We start from the raw sequence: 14,055 nt of genomic DNA on the forward strand, positions 1-14,055 counted from the left end.
TTGATATATTTTGTATCTGAGTTCAGTGACTAACATAATTGGGTGTGTATCATAGCTTATCTACTGTGTGAGTGCACTGTCTAAACACAGTTCTTCATAGTATTTCCTTGTAATCTTTTTTATTTTTAGAAGGTGGTAATACTTCCTCTTTTATTCCTTATTTTGGGGATCAGGGTGGGAGGACTATTAAGATAGTATCTCATGAAAAACAGACTGTCCTCAAATTATCTATTTAGCCAAGGATATCTTGCCTCTATATCCCAAGTGTTGGGGCTACAGGCATGCCTGGTTTATGTGATGCTGGGTGGAGCCTAGAACTTTGTGTGTGCTAGGTAAGCATTCTACTAATTGAGCTACACCCCCAACCTGACTTCAACATTTACTCTATATTAAAACTCACTGTGCTTACTTTTTTATGGTATGAGATTTTGACAGTTCTGGCTGTTTCCATTTGGGCAGTGGTATTTCATGTGTCTCCTGGCCACATGGGACAAGTGGACAAGTAGCCCTAGGCTTAAACTTGGGCCTGAGTGTCCCAATGGACTGAACTTGTGCCTGCACAAACTCTAGCTTTGAGTTTTCTTGTGGCTGGCCTTGGGGTTTTCCTTGCTTGTTTTCTCAGCCTGAACACACATTAAATTCTATCTGATCTTTCTGGAATTTATAGCTGGAGGCAGAGGACTCTGCAGTCCACCATGTGCTATTCGTCTGTCTAGTTGACAGATGAGGAAATGGTGCTCATGGAACTTGCCCAGGGTCATGCAACAAGGTTAAATGTCTAAGAACAGACCCATTTACGTGGCTCTATTTTCAAGTCCACATTCTGCCTACCACACCTACTACTTCTTAATTCTAATACCTTCTTGTTCATTTTAAGGAGCTAGCTGCCAGCAAGGGCTCTCCCTTCCTGACTCTGGACACGACTTCGCTTGTCTGGAGACGGGCTCTAGCCAGGACCTGGCAGTGGAAAGCCATGGAGCCATACAGTCTTGGAGAAGAGGGAGCACTTCCATCAGAAGGGCATCTCCCATCCTTCTCTGAGAGTCAAGGGCTCAACTGCAGTGACACACTCAACCGGGACCTGGGCCCCAGCACACGGGACCTGCTCTATGCTGGCTTAAGCGGTTTGGACCTTGACCCCAGTCTCTCCACATCAGATATGCCCAGTGAAGTGCTGGAGGACAATCTGGACACCCTGTCCCTATACTCAGGGAAGGACAGTGACTCTGTGAAGCTGCTGGAAGAGTATGCGGACTCCGAATCACAGACCTCCTTACAAGGTGAGGCTGCTCATGGACTGAGCACCTACAGTTCCTGCAGGTACCAGGGATGGAATCAGCTGGCATTGGCTAGGAAAGGTCTCCTTAGCTGGGCATGGTGATGCCTGCTCATGATCTCAGGGTGTAGAAGCCAAAACACAGGAGAATACTACAAATTGAGGCTAGCCAGAACTATATAGTAATAAGACCCTGTCTCCAAAAGGTCCTAACCTAAAGGGAAGAAAGGAAAAGAAGAACAAAAGCCTCTTCTTCTACAGGAGGTTTTTTACCTACTTTGGAATTGTTCCAACTTGTGGGATCTGGGGGCTAAATACAGGTCCTCCAGGCTTCCATAGCATGAGCTTTACCACTGAGCCATCTCATAGACTGAGATCCCAATCTTTTATCTGTGTATAGGCAGACCATCAGGCTTGTAGGGGACTTTCCTATCACTGCCATATCTTAAGAGCATTCTTCCATAATAAGTGAGGATTCTGTCCATTCCATTCTGTACTTGTCTAGCTCTTCCCAGCCTTATGTCCTTACCATTAAAATAGGGGACCCCAATCCTCTCATGCTCCCTGCTCCAGAACAACAGTGGCCAGAAGACTGCAAAAGCCTCCCATAGACCATAATGCACCAGACAGGTATTAGGTGCTTGATTAGTTCCTGCTTTGTCTTTTTAAATGAGAGAGAAAGACCATCTTTCCAGAACACTGAGGCCCCAGCAGACCTCTTGCCTCAGCCTGTCAAGGAACCAGGACTATAGATTGTGCCATGCTCAGATAGTTGTTTTGACAACCAATACTGTCAGTAATGCTTCATCTTAAATAGAGCCTTGATTCAGTTCCAAAGTTTCTCTTCAACCATGGAAGAACAAGAGAGAATTAGTGAAATAATTGAGCAGCTTGGTTAAGTCTCATCTTAGTTTGCTGTTGGCCTCCTGTAGAAGAGAGTTCTTTTGTTTACTTTTGGTTTGGTTTAGTTCTGACTCTCTTTATTGGTTCCTGGCAAGTTGCTTCAATGGATTGACTGGGTAGAGCTCTTGGGAGTTTATAATACCACTGTTTGTAGGGAAGTCCACATCTAAATGCCCTGAAACTCAGATAGTAATCTGTTGGGACTGTACCTGAGGAAGTGCTCCAAGAATTTGCTACCATGAGAGATTTCTGCAGGCCCCACTCCAAAGACTACCAAACAATGACAGGCCTGTGTGTGTATTGGAATGATGGCAAAGCAGGAAGTCTTAGAACTTAGGGGAAACTGACTATGGCACTAGCCAGGCCCCAGGCTGTGGTATAGCACTCACCTTGGGCCATGGTGATAGTGAAAAATGTTCGTGGTGAAGATGTGTGCATTTTCCTGGACACGGGAACCCTAACTGTCATCAGTTATTCTCAGGGTTTTCCTTAGTTAGCCTTTATACTCAACTGTTACCCCCAGCCCAAGCTTTACATTCTAACTCTGCTTTTAAAACTTAAATTAAGGCCCATATAATGTGTCACTTTTTTCTTTTTTGTTTTTGAGATGGGGGTTTTACTATGCTACTGATCAAGCAAAGCTGGCCCTGAATGCCTGGGCTCAAGTGATTTTCCTGCCTTAGCCTCCCAAATTCTTAGGACTAAGGCATGTACTACATGCCCAATTTTCATTTACTATTTGTTCATTTGAGACAAAATCTCACTGTGTTGTCCAGGCTGCCCTCGGACTCTGAGTAATTCTCCTGTCTGTTTCCCAAGTGCTGATGTCTACTGGCATGAGCCACCACTCCTGACTATATTAATTTTTTAATGAGAAAAGTAAAATGTGCTGGGGAATGTTGGTGCACACCTTTGGTCCCAGCACTCAGGAGGCAGAGACAGGTGGATCTATGAGCTTAAACTCAGCCTCCCAGGACAGCCAGGGCTACACAGAGAAACCCTGTCTCTGTTTTAAAAAGGAAAATGTATTTATTATAGAAAATACAATATGAAGCAAAAATCTACCTCTAAGCTATATACTATACACATGCTTTGTTTTTTATTTGTGGGGACTGTCCACTGTCTGTGTGTCCCAGACTGGCTTGAACTCAGCAGTTCTCCTGCCTTAGCTGGGACTACAAGTGTGAACCTCCTAAACCTTCAAATTCTTGGGTGAAATTGTTCAGACATATGTTGTATTTTTACAGTTAGTACACATCAAAGGTTCTGAGTTCCAATCTCCAGCAGTACACTCATATACATAGTTGATATGACTGTGTTTTCTGTTTTAAAAGCTTGGTGTATTTGATTCTTATGTGAGAGTGAACTGATTGCTATTGCAAGAGATGTTCTAATGCATTGTCATACCACAGTCTTGTTGGATTGTTAGAGGGTTTCTATGAACAGCTTTAAAAATATTTTATTTATGCATATGTGTGAATGTCTGTGTGTGTGTGTATTCTACATGTATGTAGGTGTCTGTGGAGGACAGAGCAGGAATTGGATCCCCTGGAGCTGGAGTTAACGGGCAGTTGTGAGCTGCCTGACATGGGTGTAGGAACTGGACTCTGGTTCTTTGCAAGAGCAGCCAGTGCACTCTCTCTCTCTCCAGCTTCTGTGAACAGCTTTTTAAATACTGAATTTCCTTTTGGATTGGTTCACTGAACATTCTGCTCACAATTTTTCAGCCTCATGGCACTGCTTTCTAGAAAACTCAGGTGACTTTCTAGGCCAATTGCTTTGCCTGTTTCTGTGTCCTTGTCAGTTTTGTTTTGATGTAGTCCGTTTTCTAGGTTTGATATTGCTTTAAGGTCTACTTAAAGTACCCCAGCAAGGCTGAGGACTATATCTGGTTTTATCTTGTTTATACTTTTAGAGTTTTAGTTCAGTTAACTTGTCAAGGTGATTTTTCTCCCTTCAGTCTTTTTGTCCCAAGCCTCTCTCTGTCCCCCTGAAACAAGACATAAACTATCTGTTCTTTCTCCATACATTGGCCTTTCTAATACTTGCACACACACCCTACCCCACCTGAATGTCTTCAATTCTTTCAGCTGCCCCTCAGTAGACATAATTCATAAAAATATGTAACATTTTACCAAGGGATACCGAAAATATGGTAATTTCAGATACATACAGGGGTGAGAATTAAAATCTGCCCATCTCTCTGGCATTGAACTCCAACCTTCCTGTTTCTTTTAAATGTACCTTTTTTCACACCTAGGGTAATTCTGTGTTTAAATAGGCTGCTTTCTCTTTTCTTCTTTCTATTTTTAGTAATATTATTGTATGAACACTGTTCCATGTTTTTAGATATTTCTCCAGTTTTTGTTTGGAAAGTTGTTTAATAGGTCATAATACAAGCTGGTATGTAGCTCACTTAAGGAGTACTTGCCAAGCACTAGCATATGTCAGAACTTGGGTTCAATCCATGTGTCTGTCTGTCTGTCTCTTTTACACACAGAGAGAGAAAGATAAAGAGAGAGAGGGGGGGGAGGATACACAAATAAAGCACTCGCCTCTACTCTAAGCTTTCTAGTCAGATATAAGGTTGTTTCTAACATTTTACTAGAAAAAGCAGGTAGATTTTTTTTTTTTTGTAAAAGGTGAGAACCCAAGAGCAGCGCAAGATGGTGAGTGCTTTTGGTCTGGATAATGCATCTCCAGATAGACATTATGTGGGTGGGTTGGCTTCCACCCCGGCTTGTCTTACCATACTGCTGCCCTAGAAGCTCAATCTGATGTCATCTCCATACCTCCACATCTTACCAAGACCCAGTGCAGTCCTATAGATAGGGCCTGCTCTAGACCTCAGTTCCCTTCTAGCTAAGCCTTGTCTTCTGGTGTTGCAGAACCTCTGAGGTGGAGGAGTCCTCAGGTGAACAGAGCTCTGTGCTGAGGGTCTATATTGCTTTAACACTCCCCTGTCCTATATCAACATAACCTGTGCTTTCTCCCTTTGTTTAGACCTGGGGCTGGGCACACTCAAGGTGCCTAAAGAGGCTGATGAAGGAGGCAGGGCCACTGGGAGTACAAGGAAAGGCAAGCGGCAGCACAGTTCCCCTCAGAATCCACTCCTGGACTGCAGCCTGTGCGGGAAAGTGTTCAGCAGTGCCAGTTCCCTGAGCAAGCATTACCTGACGCACAGCCAGGAGAGGAAACACGTGTGCAAAGTCTGCAGCAAGGCCTTCAAGCGGCAGGACCACCTGTATGTCAAGAGTCTGGCCAGGAGAAGGGCAGGGGGCATGCACCTGTCCTTCTTGTACCCTCTCACCCACCCATCTGCTCCTCTGTTGAGTTCCCACTTCTGTGCTCCTCAGATGTGTGTCCCCTGTTCTCCAGTGTGGACTCTGTTCTCTTCACACTGCTACTGTCTGGGGCAGCTTCATTACTGAGCCTCCAAACTTACACCAGTGAGGAAATTTCTGCCTCCATTTGCAGACATGACTCTTGTAGTTTATAAATGTGATGAGTTATCAGGCATGATAGCACACTGAGGAGGTAGAGGCAGGAGGAGCAAGAGTCTAAGGCCAGCCTCAACTACATATATTACAAGTTTGAGGCCCATACAAGTTTGAGACCCACCTGGATTACATGAGGAAAAAAAAAAAAAACAGTACAAATGAGGTTGGCTAACTTGGTAAAGAGATGCCCTAAGTCCCCAGTGGGTGTCTAAGAACAACAGGTCTGCAACCCCCCCAAAGCTGTATAAAAGCTTAGAGCAACATTCCTTTGTTATTAATGTCTCTGTTGCTGTGAGGCTAAGGAGTGGGAGAGGACAATGCCTAGCTAGAAGGTTGGGTGGAAGGAGAGGTTTTAATAAGTCTACTACCTCTCTCTTGACCCTCTGGTCCAGCCTCACCTTAAGCAAAGGTCATTGAGTCCTTCCCTCACAAGATCATGGACATTCTCTACAGAAAAAAATAGGAGTCATTAAAACATCCCAGCCACATGCACTGGAATTGTCCAAAGCTAGACTGTTAGGACCCCAAAGGTAAGAGCTCATTGTTCACTCATATTGTAAACATAAGCAGGAGAAGACATAACATATATTTACATGCATTTACACTTCCACAGATTATTGACACACCGCCTTTGGCTCTAGGAAGGATTATTAACTCTCTGTAAGTTAGTTTCTTGGCTGAAGTGGGAGCTGTTCAAGGAAGCTGTCACCATAGACAGTATTATCATAGTCCCAGATTGGCCTCTCCTCAAATGTATTCTAAGGAGCTCTGCTTCTCAGGAAGCTCAGGTGGAGCTATATGAAAGCAAAAGTTAAAGATGAGCCCCCTCACACACCCAATGCTTTGTGAACCTCCAGAGTAAAGTGGTGTGTGTGCATGTGTGTGTATATGCATGCTTTAACACATCCCTGTTGTACCCAGGTCCCCAGAGCTTACCTCTAGAAAACTGCTGTCTCCTGTGAATCCACTTTGGGGAAACCTAATCTGGCTTCCATGGGATTTCAGTGTTTGTTAGTGATGAGGGCACAAAAGTGAGGCCCTCCCAGTTGGTTTGACAAAGTAGAGGTCCCAAGCAGTTCCTATATTGAGGTGTGGGGCCTTCCTGGTGACCTCCCTTCCATGTCTCACTACAGGACTGGGCACATGCTCACCCACCAGAAGACCAAGCCCTTTGTGTGCATTGAGCAGGGTTGCAGCAAGAGCTACTGTGACTACCGCTCACTGCGCCGCCACTATGAAGTCCAGCATGGAGTATGCATCCTGAAGGAGGCTCCACCAGAAGAGGAGTCCTATGGGGACCCAACCCACAACCATGATGTGGCCAACCAGCCTCCACCCAGTGGCTTGAGGTCCCTGGGGCCCCCAGAAGCTAGGTCCCCAGGCTCTGTCTTGCCCAACCGAGACCTCCTTCGCTGTATTGTGAGTAGCATCGTCCACCAGAAGATTCCTTCTCCTGGCCCAGCAGTGGGGTCTTCTGATACTGAAGCAAGGAGCTCAGCCTGTGCCTGCCCCACCTCGTTGGGGTCATCATCATGTACACCGGCCAGTACCCCAGTGGCCCCAGGAACCCTGGGCTCTGAGATTCCTGAGGAAACTCATCCCCCACGAAAGGAAGCTGCCACTGAAATGTTCACAGCTGTCCAGTCAAGAGCAGCTGAGAACGGTGCCCCTGATCCACCAGAGTCAGAGTTAGAGTCAGAGTCTCCACGACTTCAACGGCCATCCTCTCTGGAGGGCTGGCCAGAGGGCAGCTCCCTGCCTGCCTGCCTGCCTCTCTTTAGAGGCCACTCTGTCCCCTCAGGATCCCAGCCTTCCAGCCACAACTTCCAGTGGCTCCGGAACCTGCCCAGCTGTCCCAAGAACAAAAGCAGCAATGTGTTTATGGTCCACAAGCCCTCTGCAGTGGCATCCCGGGAGGGCTCTGAGGGGAGCTCTGGGCCCAGCAGTACCCCTGCCTCAGTGGAGCCTTCACCCAGCCTGGGCACCAGCCAGGAGGACCTGCTGCCATTTCCTCCTGCACTCCTAAAGGCCCCTAGTGAGGCCTCCAGTGAAGTCCGGCAGGTAGCTGGGGAAGATGAAACCTGGGCTCCCAAAAAGTGCAAACCCGACTGTGAGTCATTCCCATGGCAGAGCCCCACTGAGCTTGGGCTCCAAGATGCACAGAACCCAGGTGGACTCCCCTCAGATGCCACACCCCTCTTCCGGCAGCTTTTCATGAAGTCACAGGAGTCTCTGGTAAGCCATGAGCAGATGCAGGTGCTCCAAATGATTGCCAAGTCCCAGCGGATCTTCTCCCATACCCAGGTGGCTACAGCCGCAGCCCAGAGACCAGGGCCTGAGGGCAAGCAGTCCACTCTGAAGCCATTGCAGGGGTCATGGCCACCACAAACTCTGCCACCAGTACCCACTGTAGACTCTTTCCAGATAGGCCCTGGACACTCAGAGCCAGAGGGATCCCCAGTCCGCAGGAGGAAAACCATGCCTGCAGTGTCCAGAGAAACATCTCCTGGGGGCCCTAGGCGAGACACAAAAGGAGGCCCCAAAGTGGCCTCTGCACCACCATCCCTCACAGGGCCAGCTCTGCACCCCTCCCGGAATCCAGACAACTCTTCCTTGGCCAAAGGGACCTTGGACCTGGGAGACATTATCCCCAGTGCCGGCTCAAGGCAGTCCCAGTTAGGTGGAGATGAGCCATCTGGAACCCAGCTGGTTGGGAAACAGGGGCAAGGAGAGAATGGCCTGGCTTCGGGGGCCATGAGAGGTGAGAAGGGCCCAGCCTGCCCCCGAGGTGGAGGCTACAGGCTCTTCTCAGGGCACCCCAGGGCCCAGAGATTCTCAGGTTTCCGGAAGGAGAAAGTAAAGATGGATGTGTGCTGTGCAGCTTCTCCCAGCCAAGTGGCCATGGCCTCCTTCTCATCAGCCGGGCCCCTGGCAGATCCACCCAGAGACATGAAGTCCAAGCTGACAATCTTCAACAGAATCCAGGTATTGTAGCCCTCTGTCATGTTCTGGGCTGTGGCAGGGCTATGTATATGTCCTTGGATGTATAGCACTGCTTAACTGTCCAGGTACTTCCCCCACTGCAGTAGGTCTTCAACTGTGACTTTATAAGAGCACTGATTGCTGCTGTTCACTAAGTTACCTTCCCTGCGTTCCTTTGCCTTCTCCTTCCACCTAGATTTCCCTCCTTCAACTCTTGAGGGAGATAAAGGTACAGGCCTCCTCTCTTAACTGTTAACTACATGCAATGGCTATGCATTTCCCATACATACACAGAACCCAAGTCCTTTCTGCATCATGCAGTGACTATCTGCTCTGGGCACTTAGCTACTCCTCTTATTGAAACCAGCATCATTCCTTCCATCTCACAGCTACCACTTTGTAAACATCTACATCTTTGTTAGCCAAATGATGTTTAATGAACCCTTACAAAGTTGATGTTTTGGCAGGCATTGTTATAGCCACAAGTTTACACAGCTATTACTGTTGGCCAGAACACTTTATCACTCCCAGAAGATACCCTGCATCCCTTAATAATCACTCCAGTCTTTTGGTTCTTCTACCATTATCCTTCCAGCCCTGGGTACCCACAAATCCTCTGTCTCCGTGGCTTAACTGCTCTGGACACTTCATGTCAGTAGAGTCAGATGTGTGGTGGTTTATATCACATGATTAAGGTCCATTCATGTGGCAGCATCTCCCAGTGCTTCATTTTTTTAGAAATCAAAAACAAATTTTACATTTATTTAGAGTCAGGGTATGTAACTTTAACTGGCCTGGGAGTTGCTATGTAGTTCAGGTTAACCTTGAACTTACAGTGATCAGTTGAGATCAGCCTACCTCTGCCTCCTCTCAGTGCTGGGATTAAAGACCGTTTTGTGGGTGCATATTCTTGTTTCTCTTGGCTAGACCCAAGGACTGGAATCACCAGATCCGAGAGTCTCTTGCTCAATGTGTAAAGAGTCACCAGACTACTTTCTAGAAAGCAGCAGTTTTCTAGTGCCTCTGCTGTGCACAAGTGCCCTGTTTCTCCATGCTCTTTGCTGTGACAGTCACACTAGGCTATGCAATGATATCTGCTGGTGCTGCCACTGTCATGCCCTGGCATTGCTGATGTTAGAATCCTTTCCTGGGCTTATAGACCAAGTCTTATTGACTTGCACACGCGTGTGCCCCCCCCACACACACACATTGTGTATGTACATCAGACATCAGACATGTGACTTTCTCTTCCATTGTGTGGGCTGCCTTTCCATCTTATGTGTGAATATTTGTGGGGTTGAAGCTTTCAGTTTTAATGAGTCCAGTATGTCTGTTGGGTTTTCTGCTTTGCTTTGGTGTCAAATCTGAGAAATCATTGCCCAAAGCACCATCAAGCAGGCTTCCCCAATGCTGTCTTCCTTTTTCCCTTGTCTGGCCTCTGATGGCTCAGATATCTTCTCATCCCCAGGGTGGAAACATCTACAGACTCCCCCATCCAGTGAAGGAAGAGAGCTTGGCAGGCGGATGGTAAGTTTAGGAGCCCTCATGCCCCACCAAAGCACTCCACTGCAAAGTCCTCTAGATTCTCTGTACTGTCTAAAGAGCGAGGGAGCCAGATGCCTCTAGCCCTGCAGAGGACATTTCAGCCCTTGGGAAATTGAATATGGTCTTCCATTTTCATTGTTTAGTACAAGTTTTCAGTGGATTGGGGTTACAACCACAAAACCCAAACCAAACCAATAGCGAAGACAGCAACAACAAAGCAGCAGTCAGGGCTAGAGCCTCATTCTCCCATTCTCCCTCTGCCTTCTCTATCAACAGCCATCAGCCAAATGGGGCTCCCACAGATTGGATGGAGTCAAAGAGCACTTTTGTGTGCAAGAATTGCAGCCAGATGTTTTACACAGAGAAAGGGCTGAGCAGCCACATGTGTTTCCATAGTGACCAGTGGCCATCACCTCGAGGGAAGCAGGAGCAACAGGTGAGGGGCAAATGGTGGCTTCTGTAGTCTGGGTTAGACAGGCTTTGGGAGTGGATGAAAAGACAATGTCATCCATCTCAGGCTAAAGGCAGCATACTGGCAAGGATGCTGGGTGACATGAGGGCCAGGACCATCTGGCAGGCTACAGTAGCCCCACTGGCCCTTAGCCAGTTTTGTGTACTTTCTATGTCATCAGGAGCCACTCTTCTCCTTGGCTGCTCCTTATCTTGGAGCTACCAACTCTGTATGCTCAGGTATCTGGCACAATTTTTCACTGAGGCCTGCTGGGGACAGGGGTCCCCAAAAGCCAAAATGTCCTTGGAAAGCATAGCCATAGCTAGGGAACTCAGCCAAGATGGGTGCTTCTCCAGCTGCTGTTTCCTAAGAAAATCCCAAACCAGAAGCACCCAGAGGTCCTCACTCTAGAAGCCTTGGTTTGAACCCACAGTCAGCACTGGCTGAGCCCTTATCAGGCCTAATGGTGTGAGTGCTGGTGACAGCACTGATATTGACAGCCCAAGTCTTGACCCTGGTCAGCAATGACCCAAAATTTGCAGAGCTGGGATGTGGGAGAAGAAGGAACTTCCTGCCCAGGCAGGAAGGTATGTCAGAGCTAAGACCTGGAAGAAGAGGAAGGCTGGCAGGGAGGAAGGAACAGTAGAAGATATGAAGGTCATTATGATTTCAGTGATGGATCTCCCTTAGTATCTTTATTACTGGACCCTGTGTCAGTGGTGGCTCATAAAAGACACAGGCCACTGGGAGAATACATTATTGTTGCCAATAATACTCGTTTCTTGCTCCCATTCTTTTTTCCTTTTTTTATGATTTTCTTTTCTTTTTTTCCTTTTAAGATTTATTTATTTTATTTATGTGAGTACACTGTAACTGTCTTCAGACACACCAGAAGAGGGTATCAGATTCCATTACAGATGGTTGTAAGCCACCATTAGGATGCTGAGAATTGAACTCAGGACCTCTATAAGAGCTGTCTATGCTCTTAACCACTGAGCCATCTCTCCAGCCCTCTTTTTTTTCTTTTAATACATTTTTTGTTGTTTTCTAGGTTTTTGTTTGTTTGCTTGCTTGCTTATTTATTTTGTGAGACAAGGTCTCTATTATAGCCTTGCCTTACCTTGAACTTGCTATGTTAATGGGGATAACCTTTTACTCCACTTTGCTTCTGCCTCCTGTGTGCTGAGATCAAAGGCATACACCCTGTATCTGACTCTCACTCTTGGAATGCTTAGCACTTGAGCCACTGAACTGCCCCGGTGTCTTCCTATATGACTGTATGAGGAGGCCCCTGAGCCTCAGGATGGCACCATACTGAGTATGTTAGTCAGCTCTGGCTCATGTGGGTCTGGGCTATGAATAGAAGAAGGTTCTACTCAGCCTCCTGTGCTAACCCTGGGTATGGCTATGGCAGACATATATATCCTCCTCCCCTCTGTCCCTATGAGAAGCCCCATTTTCCCTTCCCTGAACAAGCTGAAGACTGAGTCAGTATAACAGATGGTCTCAGGTGACGCCTGTGGTTCTGTCCTCTCTTCTTTAGGGACAAGAAAAAGATGGGGAAGAGAGAGACAGCAAGGAGAGCAGCCAGTACAGAAAGAGGAAGAAGCGGCCCCAGCCCAAGGCCCTGTTTGCCCCTCCTGCACCCTCTGCCCTTGGGGAGCCAGGCCCAGGAGGGTGCCACCAGAGCTGCCTACGCTCTCCTGTGTTCCTGGTGGACCACCTCCTCAAGGGCTTGTTTCAGTGTTCTCCCTACACACCACCACCTATGCTTAGCCCAATTCGTGAGGGCTCCGGGCTGTACTTCAATACACTCTGCTCCACATCCAGGGCTGGGCCCCACCTCGTCAGCCCTGTACTTGGTGAGTGAGGCCAGAAAGCTACTCTATTCCAGGCTAAGGTGCTTCTCCTATGGCCCACAATCCCTGTGCTTTGCTGTATATGATCCAGCCATTCTTTCCAGCCTTGTATGTGCCTGTTCTGGGGGGACTCAGTGCTACTCAGAAACATACCAAGATGATTCTTCTAGATGTTTGATTGGTTTAGTTTGGCTTTGGTTGGTTTTAACATCCAGAAAGAACACATAGAAGCCCTTCAGCCTAATCCCTCTTGTGTTCATTTTATAACCACTCTATGGATACAGAGATACACACCATGCATATCAGCCATTTCAAGCTTGTGCTTTGAGCTTATTCTCTAGCCGCTGAGCTTCCCTGCACACAATCTTTAGAGGATTTTTGCCATCCAAGAAGCCTGTATTCTGGGCGGCTACACCACCCTTTTGGCTTTCATTCTCACAGTCTCCCAGCCTCAGGGAGCCACTCTAATTCCTGTCCCTATAGCCTTTCCTATGCTGGTTATTTCATATAAGTGACATCATACAACTGTGGCTTTTTATGTATCCCCCATTTTACTTCGTTTGATGTGTTCAGGGTTCACCAGGTGGTTGTGTGTGTCAGAACTTATTTTTTATCAGTGAGTAATAGTCTACTCAATGGCCAGACCACTCTTTTTAATTATTAGTTGGTAGGTATGGGTATTGTTTTCCTTTTGGCTATTGTAAATAATACTGTAACAACACTTGTGTATAACTTCCTGTGGGGGTCTATGTACCAATTCCTTTTGTGTAAATACCTAGAAAGAAATGCTGGGTTACATGGAAACTCTATTTAACCATATAAGAAACTGCCAAACTGTCTGCCAGAGTATTTGTTCCATTTTGGATTCCTGCCAACAATCGGGAGAGTCCTGATACCTCTGCCCCTTACCTGCACTTACAGACTGTGACTCTTTCTAGCCACCCAGTCAGGTGAAAGATGCCTATTGTTATGTTTAGATTTGTATTATCCTAGTGGCTATTGGTGCCAAGAATCTTGCTGGGTGTTCATTGGCTATTGGTGTGTCCTTCTTTATAAACTAAGGAAATCTGGTTAGTCTCCTAGTGTGCGCTGGGTTTTATATGTGACCACTTGACTGGCACAGAGTAATGAAGAGCCATTCCTGTTTACTCTGTTGGCCAGGCAGGCCTTGAGTTCACACCCCTCCTGCCTCAGCCTCTGGAGTAGTTAGACACATAGTATTATATTTTTGAGAGTTTTATAATTTTGGTTGGTTGGTTTGGTTTGGCTTGGTTTGGCTTGGCTTGGATTTTCAAGACAGGATCTCTGTCTAGCACTGATTGTCCTGGAACTCACTCTAGATCAGGCTGGCCTCTAACTCATAGAAATTCACCCGCCTCTGCCTCCTAAGGGTTGAAACTAAAGGCATATGCCACCACTGCCCAGCTATAATTTTGACTTTTAAATTTATATCTTTAATCAATTTCCAACTAGATTTGGGATATTGTATGAGATAAGGATCAAAGTTCATTATTTTGCATGGATTCAATTCACTCCAGG

The 14,055-nt window shown here is 46.8% G+C and overlaps 1 protein-coding gene across 1 annotated transcript; it reads left to right on the forward strand.

Moving 5' to 3' along the window:
* The first annotated feature begins 973 nt into the window (after positions 1-973).
* Positions 974-12,532, forward strand: LOC116894505 (zinc finger protein 541). Its single transcript, XM_032896210.1, has 6 exons — positions 974-1,280; positions 5,183-5,423; positions 6,813-8,664; positions 10,130-10,188; positions 10,483-10,642; positions 12,201-12,532. The coding sequence occupies exons 1-6, from the start codon at positions 974-976 to the stop codon at positions 12,525-12,527; spliced, it is 2,946 nt and encodes a 981-aa protein (XP_032752101.1). The 3' UTR covers positions 12,528-12,532.
* Positions 12,533-14,055: the final 1,523 nt, after the last annotated feature.

This window comes from Rattus rattus, chromosome 2 (genome assembly GCF_011064425.1).
Source record: "Rattus rattus isolate New Zealand chromosome 2, Rrattus_CSIRO_v1, whole genome shotgun sequence".
In the NCBI taxonomy this organism is placed as follows: Eukaryota; Metazoa; Chordata; class Mammalia; order Rodentia; family Muridae; genus Rattus; species Rattus rattus.